General features: G+C 44.7%; 2 protein-coding genes across 9 annotated transcripts in view; both read right to left on the bottom strand.

The window, feature by feature from the left end:
• The window catches only part of OPA1 (OPA1 mitochondrial dynamin like GTPase), a 53,331-nt gene extending 48,498 nt beyond the window's left edge, over positions 1-4,833 (bottom strand). For 3 of the 8 annotated variants that reach the window (XR_009743231.1, XR_009743233.1, XR_009743232.1), the window contains exons 1-3: positions 4,574-4,833; positions 636-954; positions 208-304 (exon numbers count right to left, since the gene is read on the bottom strand). Coding sequence is in view for 4 of the 8 variants with exons in the window: in XM_061452802.1 (XP_061308786.1) it covers positions 208-304; positions 636-954; positions 4,574-4,602 (445 nt within the window). In the remaining 4 variants the exon portion in view is untranslated. The remainder of the gene's footprint in view (positions 1-207; positions 305-635; positions 955-4,573) is intronic. The other 5 variants (XR_009743234.1, XM_061452802.1, XM_061452805.1 and 2 more) reach the window with 2 other exon arrangements.
• Positions 1-21,623, bottom strand: part of PLAAT1 (phospholipase A and acyltransferase 1) — a 118,487-nt gene that overhangs the window by 54,460 nt on the left and 42,404 nt on the right. The gene's annotated exons all lie outside the window — the stretch shown is intronic.

The following is a 21,623-nucleotide window of genomic DNA, read 5'->3' as shown; positions in this document are numbered from 1 at the left end:
ATGGATTATCAATGCTAAACTACACTTAATTTCTTCCTACAAACACACTAACACAAATACCTTGGTAAAATACATGCCAAACTCTAACAATACAAGTTCACTCAAAGCTATAAAGATAGCTACTGGAGACAGGCACTGAAGACCTGCACCCTGAAGTTTTACATGTGCTAGTCTTTATATAGAGTAACATTTTAGCTTTTCTGATACCAAAGTCAATATGTTCATCAAGCTCCCAAACGAAGTCAGGAACAATCCACTTATATTCATTGAGATCTGGCATCATGTCCTTCCACTGATCATATGTCTAATACAAAAAAGAAAAGAGAATATAGAAAAAATAGAAAAATAAATGTATAGAGAAGCATATAAGAAGTCTATTGAAAAGTAATTCCTACATACAGAACATACTAACCCACCATCTTTCAGCTATGAATAATGCTATTTGGATCTTTTAAAATCTATACTAGTTCTCTATACAACCTTTAATACCTTTACTATTCCCGAAATTCACTCTTTATTGTCATTAGTTAACCAAACAATGAGATCTTGTATTTTTGCGCATATACCAAGAACTATTGCTTCAAAGCATATAATAACAACAAAGACAAACATAGAATAGCATAACAGGTAAATACCTTCTTAGCTGTATAACCACCACCTACAGCAGATCCTAATATAAGATAGCGAACTTTGAGAAGCCTTGACGCTAGTCTAGCTAGCCAAAAGTTCCTGTGGAACTGGTATCCATGTTTTACATTTAAAAGTTTTGTTTTGCGTAGGGGAAGACGATTAAGAGAAGAGAACAGCTTAATGGATATCCTTAATGGAGGTCTTTGAAATTTTGAACTTGGATAGTAGGGATGGTGTATACTTCGGGAAACAAGATGCAAGTTTTGAAGTGCTGATTTTCTTTTTATTCCATAGCTGCTATTTGCAAGACTCCGGCAGATGACACTACAAGAAAGAAACAAAAACTCTAAGTAACAGATTTCCTCAAAACACCATTAACTCAATAACCTCTTTAGAAGTAATTCACACTACATTTTAGCTGGTTACAGATACATTAGAGCATCATTATGAATGTACACCTTCCAGCTACTACTGGTATGCTACCAGGAAAACAAAAAGCTGATGCTTACACCATAGAATCATAGAATAGTTAGGGTTGAAAAGGACCTTGAGATCATCTAGTTCTAGCCCTGCTGCCATGGGCAGGGACACCTCACACTAAACCATGTCATCCAAGGCTCTGTCAAACCTGGCCTTGAACACTGCCAGGGAGGAAGCATTCACAACTTCCTTGGGCAACCCATTCCAGTGCCTCACCACCCTTGCAGTAAAAAACTTCCTCCTTGTATCAAATCTAAACTTCCCCTGTTTAAGTTTTAACCCACTACCCCTTGTCCTATCACTACAGTCCCTAATGAAAAGTCCCCTCTCAGCATCCTTACAGGCTCCCTTCAGGTACTGGAAGGCTGCTATGAGGTCTCCACGCAACCTTCTCTTCTCCAGGCTGAACAGCCCCAACTTTCTCAGCCTGTCTTCATAGGGGAGGTGCAAAAAAGTTTCAGAACTTCAAAGCAGCAATCTGCTATCTTATGATTACTGAATTACACAAGGAAGAAAAACTAAGTTTTCAAATTCCCATTCTGAGGTCTTTCTGAAGTCACTTCTGCTTCCAAGCAGCACCATGAGAGTCACGGCACTTGGTGTGTGCTCCACGCACGCCTAACTGTTGACACAAACCCTCCTCAGCCTCTCCCAGGAGGCTGCCCACAGCTTCAGCCACCAAGTGCCAGCACCCCATCATAAACATCGTTAATGACTATAGCATTTCCAGTGATTAGAGAAAAAAAAAACTGAAATATCACTTATAAAGTCTGTTATAAATTGAATTTAACTTCCACACTGGACTAAGGCAATTAACATGTCTTTGATAAAACACAGTTTAGACAAACAGCAGCTAAGAGTCCACAGAAGACTATGACCAACTTGAAACATAAAACTTGACATTTTGGACTATCTTGTTATTCAAACTTCTAGAGAGTGTTAATTTTGTACAGAATTTTCAAACTTCAAAAAAACAATACACAGACAAAATTCCTTTGCAAAGTACATTTGCTCTTTTTTGACAAAGCAGATTCTCCTCTGGAGCTGAAGCATTTGTTTAATGACATCTTTCAGTTCCTTCCACTATTGCCCAGAGATGTGGATGCTCCAACCCTGGAAGTCTTCCAGGACAGGTCTGATGTGGCTTTGAGCAACCTGGTCTAGTGGAAGGCTGCTGGATGCAAAATATCAGTGAAGTTACAGTTCCTGAAAACAATGCTTGTCGCTTGATTTTTTTTCAGGGTTTTCAATATTATCAAGTGCATTTACTCACAAAGGGGTTAAACATAAAAGAAGAAAGTGCTTCACACCATTGAGAAGGCATATTATTTATTCAGGAACCCTAAATCATTTAAAATTAACAGAGCTTAAAGAGAGTAAGAGAATCATATGAAACGAAAAATATTACAGAATCTTCTAATAACATGCCCTATAACCTATACAGTTCTTTGTCTTGAGATTTTCTAGAGATGACACTGTCTGTGACAGGCATGTTCTTAATGTCCAAAGAAGTGGAAGACTGTTATAAAAGCAATTTTAAGCCAGAAATGGAGCTTTTCGAAGCTAAGTTAAAAAACAGAATTTTGTGACTGAGATACTTTCCTCTCTTAAAAGACCAATTCTGCCAACGATCTATGTTTAGAAATTTCCCTTAGTGTAACTGAAAGCTTAAAAAAGGGAACTCCTCTGACTGTTATGGAAGTCCATGTTCATAAAAGTCACTCTGATTTTGAAGGGTATCCTCTTGCTGCTATATTAAACTATCTAGAGAGCTGTGTTCTTGCAATAACAAACTCAGTATCTAGGAAAAGGATAATAAGCAGGAACAGACTAATCCCTAAAGTGGTAACAAGGTCCTCTTTTTTTGACATGGTATAAGAGCCTGGGAAATTAACCACAGATAGTACCAATACCAAAGCGGCTACATAACAATAAAACGTAACAGTGCTTCCACATTGTTTTGTTTCCCAATTTTAAAAAGTGTTTTTAAAATCAGGGGATGGTAAGCCTGTAAGAAGAAAGCTGATGACCGAGACACTATTTCTTTTCTTTTGCAGTCACCACCATTACATAGATATTTAACCTTTTACAGCAGAGACCAAGTAGTATTATATACTATGGCAGCCACTTCTTATTGCTAGTCTTATCTAGGTTAAAAGCATTTGTATTATGGTGTAAGTTTCTTCTCTATGATTATTCTTTTAAACTGTGTTTTACAACATTCATTCTCCAAGTTTAAACTGAAGGAAAAATTGAGTTCCATCACAAATTATTATTGCAAGAATTTGAACCCTGCTGAACTGCTGAACCCAGGACATCCACAAATGCCTTTTGAGTGCTATCACGTATTTCAAATCCTACCTGCTTTTATTGCACATGTAAGACTATATAATTAATTAAGAAAACCCACTACATCATTATACCAAAAATTCTATTGCTAAAAGCTTCTCATGAATACAGACTAAAAAAATCACATTCAGATCTTCACTGAAAAGTGCACCTACATTGAAGAGGGTGTCAAACAACACTATTAAATATTTCATGAGTTCCAAATATGAAGCATCTGGAAAGCTGTTTTTAACAACTGTAACAAAACTGAGCCTTCCAGACATGAGTAGCTCTGGTGTCAAAATCTGCCTAATTTTACAGGCCTGCAACCTGACTACTCTTGCATTGCACTAAGATTACAGATATCTTGTAAAACAAGAAAAAAGTAGCCTTCTACTACTGATACCCAAACATTCCACCTGTAGGTCATACCTAATATTTTACACATATTGCCCAAGAAATCTCCACCTCAGCTAGAACAATTTTTTTTTTTTTTTTAAAGACAGGATATATACACTTTTAAAAGTTATGCTTATTAATTATGACTGCAAAGCAGTCTTTCAAATGTAACCCCGCAAAAAACACTGCGGTATTTTCTTTCTCATTCAGTACTAGACAACACTTATTTTTGTACTGCTGCTCCTACATCTGTCAGAACATTGTGAGATTAACAGCCATTCAGTTCCACTGCTCCTGTCTAGAATCGTGTGGAAGAATGAAGAGAAACAGGAAGAATGCAGAGTAGCTGCCGGGGAGGGCCAACATCTGGACCTGGGGGTGACCCGAACTCTCTAGGGTAGGAATGTAGGAGACGCAGCTCCCTTTCAAATAGCACCCCCCGATTCCCCTGGAGCTGAAGGATGAGGAATTTCCCCGCCCGGGACAAACACACACACCCCACCACCACCTCGCACCCCTACCCGCTGTGCGGCTCCGGCCTTCCCCGCGGACTGCCCCGTTCTCACGGGTACCTAGGGCCCGCTTAATCGGGGCAGGTGTCACAACAGAAAAAGCACCTGGGGCAGAGGCCCCGCGGTCGGAAGAGGGTCACGGCTCTGGCGTGACCGCCACGCCCCAAGGACCAGGCAGGCCCGCCGCTCCCGCCCTGAGCCCTGCTACTGCCCGTCTCGCTCACCAAGCCGCTGCCGCCCGCGTCCGCCACATTCTAACGGCCGGAGGGGCCAGGAGGAGCCGACCGCCCCCCGGCCGCCTACCGGGACTCAGCCGCCGCGCCTGAGGCCCCGGGCTGCCGCGGGCAAGGGCAGGTGAAGCCGCCGCGGCTGCAGGCTGACAGAACTGCAGCCGCTTCCGGGCACCGGGGTCCTTGGCGGCCGCTCCGGCTGGAAATCGCTCCTCCCGGCGCAAGGGTTCCGGGTGCGGCGGCGAAGGAGGGTTTTGAGGTGGTAGCGAGGGGGGATTGCCTGATCAGAAGGAGCGGAGGAGCCCAAGTGGTGTGTTTTTTTCACGCTCAGGTCGTGTGTTCTCTGTGATAAACACATAAATGTATTGGCTTTCGCAAATCATAGGTGTTGTTATGTGGATATAACTGTATGAGTTTGCAAAGCTCGCTAAAGACAACAAGTTGAAAATGGCTAGAACTCTTGAGCAAAATGGAGTCACATAGCAAAAGAATTTGTAAAGGTAAAAGAAAGGGGGGGGGGGAGAGAGAGAGAGGGAGCTTGATATAAGAAAAGTCTTATTGGATCCCTGAATGCTAACCCTAACCCTAAACCTAATTTAAGCCACCACCCTAGAGATGAGACCTACATCCCCAGCACTATGGCTGGCCCAAATAAGAAAGGTGTGTAAGAAGTAATACTGGTTCTATGCCAAGCTGCCCGTGGCATGCCTCTGAAAGCCGCGGTGTCCTTGGAGCTGTAGTCTTTTAGGATCTCTGAATGCTAGCCCTAACCCTAATTTAAGGCGGCACCATAGATATGAGTCCTACATCCCCAACACCATGGCTAGCCCAAATGAGAAAGCTGTGAAAGGAGTAATATTGGTGCTGTGCTACACTCTTCTTGGAATGCCTTTTAAAACCCCGGTGTCCCTGGAGCTATAGTCTTTTTGGATCTCTGAATGCTAAGCCTAAACCTAATTTAAATCAACAAGATAGAGTTGAGTCCTATATAACTTGCACTAAGGCTCGCCCAAGTGAGAAATGTGTATAAGGAGTTATATTCATGCTGTGCCACACTTCTCTTGGCATGCCTTTTGCAGCCCCAGTGTCCCTTGTGCTATAATATTTTTAGATCTCTGAGTGCTAACCCAAGCCCTAACCCTGATATAAGTCCTACATCCCGTTTACCATGGCTGCCCCAGATAAGAAAGGTTTGTAAGGAGTAATGCTGGTGCTTTGCCGCATTCCTCTTGGCATGCCTTTTACAACCCCAGTGTCCCTGGAGCTACAGGCTTTTTGGATCTCTGAATGCTAACCCTAACACTAACTCTAAATTTAGTCGGCTAGCTAGAGATGAGGCCTACATCACCGGTGCGATGTCTGGCCCAAATAAGAAAGTTATGGAAGGAGTAATAGTGGTGCTTTGCCATGCTCCTCTTGGCATGACTTTACAGCCCAAGGTTCCGTGGAGCTATAGACTTTTTGGATCTCTGAATGCTAGCCCTAACATTAACCAGAATTTTAGTCAGCACCCTAGAGATGAGGCCTACACCCCCAGCACCATGGCTGGCCCAGATAAAAAAGGTGTGATAGGACCACTATCGGTGCTTTGCCATGCTCTTCTTAGCTTTCCTTTTACAGGCCAAGGTTCCGTGGAGCTACAGTGGGTTTGGATGTCTGAACGCTAACCCTAACTCTAACTCTAATTTACATCGGCAACATAGAGATGAGGCCTACATCCCTTGCAACATCCCTGGCCCAAATTAGAAAGGTTTGTTAGGAGTAATATTGGTGCTGTGCCATGCTCCTCTTGGCATGCCTTTTACAGCCCCAGTGTCCCTGGAGCTATAGTCTTTTTTTGATGTCTGAATCCTAACCCTAACCCTAACCCTAATTTTAGCCGGCACCCTAGATGTGAGGCCTACATCACCAGCACCATGGCTCGCCCAAATGAGAAAGATGTGGAAGGAATAATATTGGTGCTGTGCCACATTCATCTTGGCATGCCTTTTACAGCACTAGTGCCCCTGGAGCTATAGTCATTTCAGATCTCTGAATGCTAACCCTAACCCTAATCCTAATCCTAATTTTAGACAACTCCCTAGAGGTGAGGCCTACATCCCCAGCACCATGGCCTGCCCAAATAAGAAAGGTGTGGAAGGAGTAATATTGGTGCTTTGCCATGCTCCTCTTGGCATGCCTCTTAACACCATACTGTCCTTGCAGCTGGAGGATTTGAGGATCTCTGAAAGCTAAACCTTAACTCTAATTTGCATCTGCAATTTAGAGGTGAGGCCTGTATCCCTTGCACAATGGCTGCCCCAAATAAGAAATGTGTGGAAAGAGTAATATTGGTGCTGTGCCATGCTCCTCTCTGCATGCTTTTTACAGCCCAAGTGTCCCAAGATACACTTTACAGCCCAAGTGTCCCAAGACGTCTTTTAGGATCTCTGAATGCTAACCCTAACCATAACCGTAATTTTACCCATCTCCCTAGAGATGGGTAATCTCCATCCCCAGCACCATGGCTGGCCCAGAGAAGAAAGGTGTAGAAGGAGTAATATTGGTGCTGTGCCATGCTCTTCTTGGCATGCTTTTTACAGCTCCAGTGTCCCTGGTGCCACAGTCTTTTTCGATCTCTGAATGCTAAACCTAATTCTAATTTACATCAGCAACATAGAGGTGAGGCCTATGTGACCAGCACCAAGGCTCGCCCAAATGAGAAAGGTGTGGAAGGAGTATGTCCTGGGTTCAGCAGTAGCAGTCATTTTTCTCCTTCATGGTAGCTGGTGCAGTTCTGTGTTTTTGACTTTCAGCCTGGGAACAGCACTGATAACACCAATGTTCTTAGTTGCTTCTTAGTAATGTTTACTCTGACCAAGGACTTTCTGAGTCTCATGCTCTGCCAGGGAAGAAGGGAAGCCGGGAGGAAGCAGAGACAGGACACCTGACCCAAACCAGCCAAAGGGGTATTCCATACCACAGCACTTCATGGCCAGTATATAAACTGGGGGCGGTTACCTGGAAGGGCTAGATCACTGCTCGGGTATGACTGGGTATCAGTTGGTGGGTGGTGAGTGGCTGTATTCTCTTCCCTTGTTATTTCCCTTATCATTATTATTATTGGTGGTAGCAGCAGTGGTTTGTGTTACACCTTAGTTACTGGACTGTTCTTATCTCAACCTGTGGGAGTTACATTCTTTCGATTCTTCACCCCATCGCTCCGGGAGCGAGGAGAGGAAGAAGGGAGAGTGAGCTAACAGCTGTGTGGTTTCTGAGATCCCAACTGGGATTAAACCATAACAAGAAACATTGGTGCTGTGCCGCATTCCTCTTGCTGTGCCTTTTACAGTCCTAGTGCCCCTGGAGCTATAGTCATTTTAGATATCTGAATGCTAACCCTAACCCTAATTTTAGGTGGCTCCCTATAGATGAGCTACATCACTTGCATCAAGTCTCTCCCAAATGAGAAAGGTGTGTAAAGAGTAGTATTGTTGCTGTGCCAAGCTCTTCCTGGAATGCCTTTTAAAGCCCAAGTGTCCCTGTAGCTATAGTGTTTCTGGATCTCTGAATGCTAACCCTAACTCTAATTTACATCGGCAACATAGAGGTGAGTCCTACATCCCTTGCACCATGGCTAGACCAAATAAGAAAGGTGTGAAAGGAGTGATATTGGTGCTGTGCTGTGCTCCTCTTGGCATACCTTTTACAACTCCAGTGTCACTGAAGCTATAGTCTTTTTGGATCTCTGGACGCTAACCCTAACTCTAATCCTAATTTAAGACAGTACATCTGATGAGGCCTACATCTCCAGCACCATGGCTGACCCAAATGAGAACGGTGTGGAACAAGTAATAGTGTCCTTGGAGCTGTAGTCTCAGGATCTTTCAAAGCTAACCATAACCCTAACCCTAATTTAAATCAGCACCATAGAGATGAGTCCTACATCCATAGCACCATAGGTTTCCCATATGAGAAAAGTGTGGAAGGAATAATATTGGTGCTGTTTCAAGCTACCACTGGCACGCTTTTGGCAGCCACAGTGTCCATGGAGGTGTAGTCTTTGTGGATATCTGAACGCTAAGTCTAAGCCTAACCCTGATTTAAGCCCCCAGCCAAAGGATGAGACCTACAACCCCAGCACCATGCCTGGCCCACTTGAAAAAGGTGTGGAAGAAGTAATATTGGTGATGTGGCAAGCTAGCATTGTCACGTCTTTTACAGCCACAGTGTCTCTGGAGCTACAGTCTTTGTAGAGATCTGAACATTAAGCCTAAACCCAAGCCTAATTTAAGCCCTCACCCAGCAGATGAGACCTGCAAGACCAGCACCATTGCTGGCCCAAATGAAAAAGGTGTGGAAGGAGTAAAGTCAGTGCTGTGCCAAGCTCCCCTTGGCATACCTTTTACTGCCACAGTGTCCCTGGAGCTGTAATCTTTTTGGATCTCTAAATGCTAATGCTAACCCTACAACCTAATTTTAGTCGGCACCATAGAGATTAAATATACATCAGCAGCACTGTGGCTGTGCCTGTTGGGAAACTTGTGGAAGGAGTGATGTTGTTGCTGTGCCAAGCTCTTTTCGGCATTTCTTTTGAAGCACCTGATCCTTGAAGCCTTAGTCTTTGTGGATTTCTGAACACTAACCCTAAACCTAACCCTAATTTAAGACGCCACCCCAGACATAAGGCCTACATCCCAGTTGTGGAAGAAGTAATGTTATTGGTGTGCCAAGCTCCCCTTGACATGCCTTTTACAGCCCCGCTGTGGCTGTAGCTATCGTCTTTATGGATCTCTGAACAAAAACCCTAAGGCTATCCTTATTTAAGATAGAACAATACAGATGATGCCTATATGCCCAACACAATGGCTGGGATAGCTGGGAAAGTTGTGGAAGGAGTAATGTTGTTGCTGTGCCAAGCTCCTCTTGGCATGCCTTTTACAACCACAGTGTCCCTGGAGCTGTAGTCTTTGTGAATCTCTGAACTCTGTCATAGCCCTAACCCAAATTGATGCTGGCACCATAGAGATGAGGTCTACATCCCTAGAGCAATGGCTGGTTCAAATGGGAAAGACACAGAAGGAGCAGTATTGGTCCTGTGCCAAGCTCCCCTTGGCATACCTTTTACAGACCCAGTGTCCTTGGAGCTGTAGTGTTTGTGCATCTTCGAAAGTTAACCCCAAGGCTAACCCTAATTTAACGTAGCAACATAGAGATGAGGCCTACATCCCTAGCACCGTGGCTGGCCCAAAGAGAAAGGTGTGGAAGGAGTAATATTACTGCTGTGCAAACCTCCGCTTGGCATGCCTTTTACAGCCTCAGTGTCACTGGAGCTGCAGTCTTTGTCGATCTCTGAACTCTCCCCCTAAGCCTAATCCTAATTTAATCCACAACCATAGAGATGAAGCCTACATCTCCAGCACCTAATCTGGCCCAAATGAAAAATGTGTGGAAGGAGTAATGTTGTTACTGTGCCTATGAAAGCCCTATTGCCCCTGGAACTGTTGTCTTTGTGGATATCTGAACACTAACCTTAATTTAAGCCACTACCCTACAGGTGAAGCCTACGTCCCCAGCACCAAGGGTGGGCCAGTAGGGAAAGTTGTTGAAGGAGTAATGATTGTGCTGTACCAATCTGCCCTTGGCATGCGTTTTACAGCCCCAGTGTCCCTGGAGCTGCAGTCTGGGTGGATCTCTGAGTGCGAACACTCACCCTAATTTACACTGCCACCCTAGAGATGAAGCCTACTACCCAGCACTTTGGCTGGCCCGAATGAAAGCCTGTGCAAGATGTAATGTTGTCACTGTGCCAAGCTCACATTGACATGACTTTTATAGCTCAGTGTCCCTGGAGATGTCGTCTTTGTAGATCTCTGAATGCTAGCCCTAAGCCTAACCCTGATTTAACCCGGCACCTTAGAGATGAGGCTTACATTCCCAGCTCCATGTGTGGGCCACTTCGGAACTTTTTGGAAGGAGTAATGACATTTCTTTTCCTACCTCACCTTGGCATGTCTTTTACAGCTGAAGTGTCTGTGGACCTGCAGTCTTTGTGTATCTCTGAACGCTAAACCTAACCCCAATTTAAGCTGGCACCATGGCTGGGCCAGTTGGAAAAGTTGTTGAAAGAGTAATATTGGTGCTGTGCTGTCGTGGTTTAAACCCTAGCCAGACTGCTTGTTCACTCACTCCCAGTGAGTGGTGCTGGGCTGAGAGCAATCGAGGCCTGCCTGCCCCCCCCCCGGGATCTCCCCTTCCCTGCTCCCAGAGGAACGGGGAGGAGGATCGAAAGAGTGCAACTCCCACGGGTTGAGACAAGAACAGTCCAGCAACCAATGTACAACAAAAATCACCACCGCTACTACCAACGACAACAATGATAAAAGAAAATAACAAGGGAAGAGAATACAGTACCACTGGCCAAGAAATGAGTCCTTCCGGATAACTCCCAGTTACTCCCACCCCGGGCATGATGTGCTGTGGTATGGAATACCTCTTTGGCTAGCCTGGGTCAGGTGCCCCGTCTCTGCTTCCTCCCAGCTTCCCCTCCTCCCTGGCAGAGCATGAGCCTCACAGAGTTCTTGGTCAGGGTAAACATCACATAGCAACAACTGAAAACATTGGTATCACCAGCACTGTTCCCAGGCTGGAAGTCAAAACACTGCACTGCACCAGCTACCATGAAGGAGAAACGTGACTGCTACTGCTGAACCCAGAACATTATCCACCCCTTATTCCATACCATTCAAGTCATGCTCAGATCCCACATTTTCAATACACCATCACTCTCCCACATATATACATCCATATACACACAGACCAAGAGAAAAAAAATAATCATTTTCTTAGTGCATGGGCCAATCCCTGTAATGCTGCTGAGTCCATTCAGTCCATGATGTCAGGACCCAGGACATGTGCCAAGCTCCCCTTGGCATGCCTTTTACAGCGCCAGGGTCCGTGGAGCTGTAGCCTTTGTGCATTTCTGAACCCTAACCCTAACCCTAATTTAAACCACCACCATATAGATATGAGAGCTAGATCCCCAGCACCATGGGTGGGTCAGTTTGGAAACTTGTTGAAGGAGTAATATTGTTGCTGTGCCAACATCCCATTGGTATTTTTTTTCCTGCCCCATAGTCCCTGGAGCATTACACTTTATGGATCTTTGAACACTAACCCTAAGGTAACCCTAATTTGAGCCACCACCCTAGAGATGAGGCCTACATCCCCAGCACCATGGCTTGCCCAAATGAGAAAGGTGTGGAAGGAGTATTATTGGTGCTGTGCCAAGCTCCCCTTGGCATGCCTCTTAAAACCCCATTGTCCCTGGAGCTGAAGTCTTTGTGGATCTCTGAAAGGTAACCCTAACTCTAACCCTAATTTAACCTGCCACTATAGAGATATGACCAAATGAAAAAGGAGCGGAAGGAATAATATTTGTGCCTTGCCAAGCTCTCCTTGGTATTACTTTTACAGCCAGAGTATACCTGGAGTTGTGGTATTTATGGATTTCTGAATGCTAGCCCTAACCCTAATTTAACCCGGCACCACTGAGATGAGGTGTTCTTCCCCAGCACCATGGCTGGTCAGTTGGGAAAGTTGTGGAAGGGCTAACGTTGTTGCTTTGCCAGGCTCCCGGGGCATTCCTCTTACAGCCCCAGTGTCCTGGAGTTGTAGCCTTTGTGGATCTTTGAACACTAACCCTAAACCTAACCCTAATTTAATCCAGCACCATAGAGATGAGGCCTACATCCCCAGCACAATGGCTGGGCCAGTTGGGAAAGCTGTGGAAGTAGTAATGTTGCTGTGTCAAGTTCTCCTTGGCATGCCTTTTACACTGCCAGTGTCCCTGGAGCTTTAGTCTTTATGTATCTCTGAAAGCTAACCCTAAGCCTAACCCTAATTTAAGTTGACACCATGAGAGATGTGAGATCAGTCTTTCATCCCCAGCACCATGTCTGGGCCAAATGAGTGAAGATGTGGAAGGAGTAATGTTGTTGCTGTGCCATGCTCCCCTTAGCATGCCTTTTTACAGCCATAGTATCCCTGGAGCAGTTCTCTTTGTGCAACTCTGAACTTTAAGCCTAACTAATTTAATCTGCCACCGTAGAGATGAGGCCTACTTCCCCACCACTATGGCTGACCCTAATGATAAAGTTGTGGAAGGAGTAATGTTGTTGCTTTCCCAACCTCCCCTTGGCGTGCTTTTTCCAGCCGCAGTGTCCCTGGTGCAATAGTCTTTATTCATTTCTGAACGCTAACCCTGATTTATCCCTAATTTAAGCTGCCACCACAGAGAGGCCTACATCCCCAGCACCATGGCTGGGCCAGCTGGGCAAGTTGTGGATGAAGTAATTTTGTTGCTGTGCCAAGCTCCCCTTTGCATGCCTTTTACAGCCCCAGTGTCTGTGTTGCTGTAGTCTTTGTGGATCTCTGAATGCTAACCCTAAGCCTAACCCTAATATTAGTCATCAGCATAGAGATCAGGCCTCCGTCCACACATGAATGCCTGAGCCATTTGGGACATTTGTGGAAGATGTAATGTTGGTTCTGTGCCAAGCTCTCCTTGGCATACGTTTTACAGCCCCATTGTCCCTGGGGTTGTAGGTTTTGTTTGTCTCTGAACACTAATACTAAGCCTAACCCTAATTTAAGCCACAGCCATGGAGATGAGGCCTACATTCTCAGCACCATGGCTTGATGAGATGAAAAATGCTGCTTGACCATGTAACTGTTTTTAGAGCAGTGGCCTAGAATGCAGACCCACTTGAAGAATCTGCCACGAGATGGCACTTGAAAACACGTCTTAGTCCTGCTTTTGATTGTAGTGTCACAGGACGTTACCAGCACTTCTCCTATGGGGGGCTAAAATGCCTTTGGGGAGAGCTGCAAAACTCCCAGTCTGCCTGGAGGGAATACTCTGGATTTGCTGAGAAGAGAAAGGAGGGATTGGCAATAAGAAGCTTTGCAATAGCCTAGCCCTGGAGAAGAAGCTGCTGATCCAAATGTTGGATTTTATCTGCCTCTCCAGAATAAGTTGAGCTACAGCTAGAACACCAGTGCTGCCAGCTGTGGAAACCTGGAGCTGCATTTGGAGCTGAAATACACATACTATTTCCTATATTAGAAATATATAGGAAGCATTTAGATTTCCTGTTGCATTTCTGGATTATGGTTTTCTTTGCTGCATCAGATGCTTAAAAACATCTTTATCAATAATTCCTCAAGACAAATAGCAATATTGGCTCAGCAGCAGCATACAGCCAGTGTGGGTTTATGGCTTTTGATGACACAATGCTGGTGAAGGATCTAGAGAACAAGTCCTGCAAGAAGCAGCAGAGGGCACTGGGGCAGTTTAGTCTGGGGAAAAGGAGGCTCTCTACAACTATCTGAAAGGAGGTTGTAGCAAGGGGGGTATTGATCTCTTTACATAGGCAAGAAGTGATAGGATGAGAGGAAACAGCCTCAAGTTCTGCCTGGGGAGGTTTAGATTGGATATTAGGAAAAATCTATTCACTGAAAGGGTTGTCAAGCATTGGAGCAGGCTGCCAAAGAAGTGGTTGAGTCATCATCCGTGGAGTTATTTAAAAGACGTGGCACTTAGGGACATGGTTTATTGGTGGACTTGGCAGTGTTAGGTTTAAAGTTGGACTTAATGATCTTAAATCTTTAGGTCTTTAAGTCTTTAGGTCTTTTCCAGCCTAAATGATTCTATGATTCTGTAACACAACCTCCGACCAGTGTCTAATGTGCACCAGCTTCTGCTTTTTTTCTCAGCTCATTTGCACCCCTACCACATGGCAAATCTCCATGGTGATAATGTTTGCAGTCATATTTGCTGTGTCCTTCCTTGTTGAGGTGAGCATGTTTCATTGAATGTACCTGTCAGCACTAATTGGAAGATGAAAGATTCAGGTCTCACTCTTTCTCCCTCCTCCTCAGCCCAGCTTGGGAATATCTAGTAAAGCAGGAGCCATTGCAATTACCTTGCCCTTAATCTCTTTCCTCAGAGCCATACATTTGAATCCTCAGATACAAGGGAATCAGGCCGTGCCCCAGACTAGAGAAATATGGGCAGTCTTTGGTGTTTTCTACTCAGATCCTGAAGAATGTCAGGATGAGCTGGGCCCAGTTTTCCCGTAGAGAGCTCTGGTGGAGCTGGTATGAGAAGTAGTCAGTAAAAGGCTATTTAAGGGATCTAGATGAGCAGGTCCCTGTGAAAGATCTGGGTCTCCACTACTTGCCCTGTGTGTGCCATCTGAATAAAGAGAGAAAACTGCTGTCCAGGTTCTCCAGAATCTTCCTTTTGCTCTTGCTTTTACAGGAAGCTGTCATTGAGAACATTGAGAACCGTTATGGCTGCTTCTGAAAAAGACCTTCCAGTATGACACAAAGAGCCATTACAAGAGGCTGCAACAACTGTTAGAGCGCGACTCAGCCTGGCCACCTCTGAATGAAACACTCTTCTCAGATACTGTGGCAATATCAGTAGAGGGAAATATGGGAGGCCAATCCAACATTTGACAGCAATGAGGGTGCCCTCTGAAGAAAACTGCAGAGAGCACACGTCCAGGACAGATGCAGTTGGCCGTAGGACTGTCTCAGAGACATAAGAAATGAGAAGACTGTCAATGAATCTAAGACTAACAAGCTTTGGTTTATTTTTTACTTAACTGGAAGCAGAAAAGCTTGCCTGTGTATGAATGGCTGCCAACTGTAAATGGAACAGCTTGCTGAACACTGGCATGAGTATGGAACACCCCATTCTTACATCCCTCTCTTGAACTGCATCATGCATCCTCCAGGTGAAAGTAGCTAATTGAGATACCAGCACTACTGGGCACAGGTCTGCTTTGAGAAAACAAGTAGAACTTAATCCTGATAGAGGCTGCTGAACATAGGCATGTTCTGGGATTCCTATAGCTTGCCAGGATTTCAGATACTGCTACCTGGTGTCTGGAGTTTTCTGGGTTTTTCCCCCTTCTGGCAATACTTAGTTTTCTGGAGCTAGAATAAGCTGCAAATAGCTAAAGCCTTCTAGAATCATCCACTCCCAGCACCATTATACTCTTCCCATGATGTGAACAATGCAGAGCCCTATTGCTACCTCACTGCTACAAGGCAACCTGTTTGCCTTCAGTTTAAAACATGAGGTACCTTGCATTTTCTGGGTGAAAAATCTATTGATCTACAGAACAAAATAAGTAATTCTTTTTTGAGGGAGGTATTTGTTTGGGATATCCATTTTAAAAAAATGAAAACACATGATAATTGCAAACTGTGATCTCACCCTGTGGGCCTAGAAGGACACGCTGTCCCTTGTGGAGTGAGCTTGCTCTACTAGAGTGGATGCTGCATGGCTGGGCTGCCTCCGGGCATCAGCTCCTGGTTTACCAGTGCCAAAAGAAGCTGACATTGAAGGGGTTACTACCCCAAAGGGGCAAAGGCCTAAATTAAAAGGCAGGGAGCCAACCCCCAAGAAACCACACCCTATTTTTCTATAAAGAAACAAACAAACAAAAAAAAAAACAGAAAACACCAAAACCCCAAACAGCCAAAAATGTTTCAGCTTGAATAAACAACTTTTCCTCATTTTAGAGAAGCTTGACATAAGCAAATGGAGTTAGTATGTTCCTATCTACTGCATTTTACCTAATGGTAAATACCTGGCAGAAAGCCACAAACTTATTTACACTTGCTAATAAAAGTGTCTCCAAAGTCAGCATGAGTTCCCAGTTGCAGCAAAATCCATTGGAAAGTGAAGTCTAGATGCTCTGTGCACTCCTTGCAGCTGAAGGAGACACCAAAAAACAGGTTAGTGCAGTAATTCCTGCCATCCTCTGTTTGAGATACAGTAACATTTTAATTGGAGACAAAAATTCACTGTCCTATTAATGAATTCCTGCACACAACAAGCACGTTGCTGCATGTGATAAACTGGTAGCTGCAGCAGCATTCCAGACTAGGCTTGTAATTTATGTTTATGTCACAACTGATGGTTTAAAAGTATCAGCTCATGTCAAACCTGTGATGCTTTTAGGGTTGACAAGATAAAAGACCTGCTTGCCTTTGTCTGAAATACAGATTTGCCTGGAAGAGAACAGAACTCAGACGCTAAGTGTTCAATATCTACCACTCTTTAACGTGTCAGTCTTTGTGTTCCATCTTCTTATGCAAGGCCGATGTCTCCAGCTGTACTAGGACACATTTTATTATTTTCTGTCCTGGGTTCAGCTGTAGCAGTCATTTTTCTCCTTCTTAGTAGCTGGTGCAGTGCTGTGGTTTTGACTTTAGCTTGAGAACAACACTGATAACGCACCAATATTTTTAGCTGTTGCTAAGCAGTGTTTACTCTGATCAAGGACTTTTAGTCTCATGCTCTGCCAGTGATGAGGGGCAGGAAAAGCCAGGAGGAAGCAGAGACAGGACACGTGACCCAAACTAACCAAAGGGGTATTCCATACCACAGCACATCATGCCGAGTATATAAACTGGGGGGAGTTACCCGGAAGGCCCAGATTGCTGCTCGGGTCGGGCTGGGTATCGGTCAGCAGGTGGTGAGCAGTTGTACTCTTTCCCCTTGTTATTTCCCTTATCATTTTTATTATTGGTGGTAGTAGTAGCAGTTTTGTATTATACCTTAGTTACTGGACTGTTCTTATCTCAACCTGCGGGATTTTCATTCTTTGGATTATCCTCTCCATACCTCCAGGAGCATGGCAGGGAAAAGGGGGGTAGTGAGCGAGCGGCTGTGTGGTTCTAGCATAACTCGGTGGCCATCAGAAGACAAGCTATGTGTTAGGCACATCCTTGCTGCAGAAACCAGCTCATGTGTGCACAGGAAAGCCATGTGTTGTGCTCCCTCACCTCAAGTGGAACATCAGAGGTCCCTGTCGACATCCCAGTGCTGGGCTTTGTACCCTCAAACTTACTATTTATGTATTTATTTAGGGTCAGGATGAGGAATAAGCAAAAACAGAATCTTCAAGTGTGTTTGGGATTCACATCTGCATTTTGCATTTTGAGGGTCCCTCTAATATGAAAGGATGTCACACTTCTAGAAATCAGGAGGGCAACAAGTAGCTTTCTGCCTGCACGGCCTGTGTACCAGGCACCTGCCATGCCCTTTTTGCCCATCCTTGCCTGTGCATGCAAGAGGCAGGTACAATGTAGATGCTCAGTTCTGCCTGAGCAGCTGAACTTGCTGCTTGGCACTCTCAGCTTGTAACACTGATGGAACTGTAGAGAAACAGTACAGAACATAGCCATTTAATGAAAAGACTTGTTTTGTAGAGTAGGGGTATTGTAGGGGTATTATAGGGGTGTTTTGCAAATTCCAAGCCTGCATAAGTTCAGAGACAGATTGACAGCCCTGGATATGACTTCCCAGTCCCCGTCTGCAGTCCAAGCTATCCAAACAGCTGAAGAATCCCCTAGAGGACTGAAGTTCCAGGCTTACATTCTCCTTTTGTGACTGTCAGTGGACACCTGTTGGAAAGGCCCCCAGTGATCTTTGCCAGCAGACACTGCCTGTTCTGGTTAGCTTTCTACAGCTAAATCAGAGAAGTAGTCTCCCTGGAGCACAGACAATCCATGGAACCACACAGCCACTCTGAACAGCGGATTTCAAAATTTTATTTCCCTGGTGAAATACAGTCATCCTAGTTAATGAAAAAAGAAAATCACTTTTCTTTTTGTCTGTTCCATTTACTTATTACTTGCTTACCTTGATCCAGTCATGACAGTTTTTGTCTACTCATCAGGACTCTAGAGCCCAGCCTACTTCTCAGGACACAAAATGAGGAACAAATGGAGACCCACACGAATAATAGCTGTAGGTGTACAATAATACTAACAAGCCAGAAACTTTTACAAGGCACACCAGCTTTCCACACACAGAGCACCTTTTGTCTAAGGAAGTTGATGCACAACACAGCTCTTCCCCAATATGACAATGGAGAATTACAGAAGAGGCTGCATAGACAAAGTATCTGCCAAGGATCAGCCAGGAAAGGAAAGCACAAATCACTGGTACTTGGACCACCAGGTTCAAGGAAGGGGAGAATTCAGCTATCATATATTGTGGGTGTCTGGTACCAACAACTGAATTTAAAGGACTTGCTCTTATGGCCTCTAAAGTCTTCATGATGGAAAAATAATCCTGGAGCATTCTGCACTAATATCCTCCACCAGGCAGTGCTTAACCCTTCATCTACATCTTTCGTCTAGTTTGTGGGCAGATGGCATGCAGCCCCTGAGCTAGGAGGGTCATGCATTGCACCGTGGGCTAATTGCCAAATGCATACAAGGAATGGCAACACCCAAGAATACTGTCAGCACAGCCGGGCTGTACACATTTTCTTCTTGGTAGGCTGTCAACAGTAGGGACACAGTAACTATTCTAAGAAAGCAACCAAATGTCCTATGTGTTTGAAATACGAAGCATATTTGTCCCTGCTCTGGAGTACTCTGTTTCCACAGTGTCCCTTGTGGCCGGTAACCACTGGAACTACTTGTCGCTGACACAACTTTGATTACTCAGTATAGGTCGCTGTAGGTAGAAGAGAGTCAAGAAATGTCCATTCGTGTGTCTTGTTTAAATGTAATTAATAAATCTCTTTGATACTTCCTAGATAATTAGCAGACAGGGTTAGAATACAAACTTCCCACTTTACTGTGTAATTGTCCCATCCTTTCACATAGGCCACATAGATTGCTTCAGGTAAAAGAGCATCCTATTTTAGGAAGAGAGACATTGGAGAGAGGAAGATGACATCAGGAGATCATAACAGGCACTTACTTGGGAGGTACTGGAAGAAGTGCTTTTGGACCTGGGAAGTGGTTCCAATAACAAGAGGCACATGTCTTACTCCAGTTCTGTACCCCACCCAAGGCCAGGTAAATCCTGACTGGATAGCTCCAAGCCATGAAAACCAGAAATTCTCCCTCGGCCATTCTTCTATGAACAAAGTTCATAGAGCTCTGCAGAGGTCACAGGAACTGCACCCCTGGGCACTGACAGCTGCCTTCTGTTCCTTGCACTGAAGCTCCAGCCTCCTTCTCCATTCCTCCTTGTGATCCCCCTAACGCAGCTCAGCACCCACTCGCTGCTGACTTACACAAGAACCTCAAGCTACCTCTTACAATGTTCTGTTAATGCTCCTGCTAAACTTTTACAGCCTTTCAGAACACAAGTTTACAGGAGTATCCCATCCTTTCAATATAGACTAGAGCTGGAATATGAACACTCCTGCCTATGGCTCACATGAGTCCAAGGCTATAAGCAGGGTAGGCACTTGTCAACCAGACCAGTCTTTCTGCCCCAGTGACTGGGTTGTGAGGTCAGTCAAGCATATGTTTCAAGGAACAACATGGGGATGTGGCTATCCATGCAAAGCTTGGTGATCACATCCTAGTAACAGAGGCTGCCTCTCCAAAGTCTGGAGATGTTGGTATAGCATACGTCATGGGGTGATGATTGTCATCCTCTGCCTGGAAGTTGTGCCACAGGTGAAGACCCCTGGACACTGACAGCATCCTCAGGAGAAATGGAAAATATCTCCAGGAAAAGCTAGGGCCCAACAGGGATGTCACTTAGGCCCTGAAGGACAGCTGGGACAAGTTGCTGATGACTAGCACATGGTCTGCAGTGTGGTCTGAGAATACTGGAGAACATGTACTGTTACATGGCACAAAGATACTAAATGCTTGTTGGAGCTGCCTTTAAAACTTCTAGGGCTAGCTGCCTTCTGTTCCTTGCACTGAAGCTAAAGCCTGCTGTTCCATTGCTCATTTGTTATGGACCATTTTGTGCCTGATTAACTGTATACATCACACTGAATACAGCCTCACTTATTTGCTGAAATAAATGTAAAATTAGTTACAAACCTCTTTTTGCTTCTTTGGGAACAGAGGGTGCTATTTTACTGCTTTCTGTATGTTACTTAATGGTTTATTTATGCTTCAAACAAACCTTTTGGCATGGCTACAGCTTTACATTTCCTTACAGCTGCATGGACACCTGGTAAATGAGCAAAAATAGAGCTTTATTAAGTGCACAAAGAAGGAAAAGGACATGAAGAGCAGTAAGGTGAGATTTGCTATGCACCAGTAAGGAGAGTTCAAACTGTGAGAAGTGAGAGGACGAAAAAGGCCGGCAGCCCCAGCATGCCACTCTTCTGTCTCTGTGCCTCCTCTTGCTATGGCTCTGGATAGAGAGCTCTTTGCCCTCTGGATTTGCCCCACTCAGAATCTGCCAAGATTCCCTGTTCTTGACTAAGCAGCTGAGGAGGACCTGGACCCGTGTCTCCCCAGCAGCTATTCAGAGTTGGAGTTTTCCCCCCCATCCCATGGATGTGAGAACACTAATAGGTTCAGACAAGAACAGTTTAATAATTGAAATATAGTAATATTAATGATAATAATAGAATTATTGACATTAACATTATTGATATTTGAATTATTATTATGGATATATGAATTATCGATATTGACATTAGATTGTAGTTGAATCATAGAGTCAACTAGGTTGGGAAAGACCTTAAAGATCACCAAATCCAACTATTACGCCAAGAGTGCCAAGTCCACTAGTAAACCATGTCACTAAGGGCCTCATCTACACAGTTTCTGAATACTTCCAGGAATGGTGATTCCACTACTTCCCTGGGAAGTGCCTGATCACCCTTTCAGTGAAGAAATTGTTCCTAATATCCAGTCTAAACCTCTCCTGGTGCAGCTTGAGGCCACTACCTCTTATCACTTGTTACTTTGGAGAAGAGACCAGCCATCTCCTTTCTCCATCCTCCTTTCAGGTGGTTGAGCACCATAATGTCCCCGCTGAGCCTTCTCCAAACTAAACAATCCCAGTTCCCTCAGCCACTCCTCCTAAAGCTTGTGCTCCAGATCCTTCACCAGTTTCATTGTCCTTCTCTGTAGCCACTCCAGCACCTCAGTGTCTTCCTTATAGTGAGGGGCCTAGAACTGAAAACAGTATTCAAGGTGCAGCCTCACCAGTGCTGAGTACAGGGCAACGATCACTGCTCAAATCCTGCTGGCCACACTGTTG

The sequence above is a fragment of the Pezoporus flaviventris genome, unplaced genomic scaffold (assembly GCF_033815535.1).
Source record: "Pezoporus flaviventris isolate CSIRO_AGI_PZ_B2104156 unplaced genomic scaffold, CSIRO_AGI_Pfla_v1 ptg000013l, whole genome shotgun sequence".
Taxonomy (NCBI): Eukaryota; Metazoa; Chordata; class Aves; order Psittaciformes; family Psittacidae; genus Pezoporus; species Pezoporus flaviventris.
The sequence above is the reverse complement of the archived record's forward strand: the minus strand, read 5'-3'. Positions and strand labels throughout refer to the sequence as shown.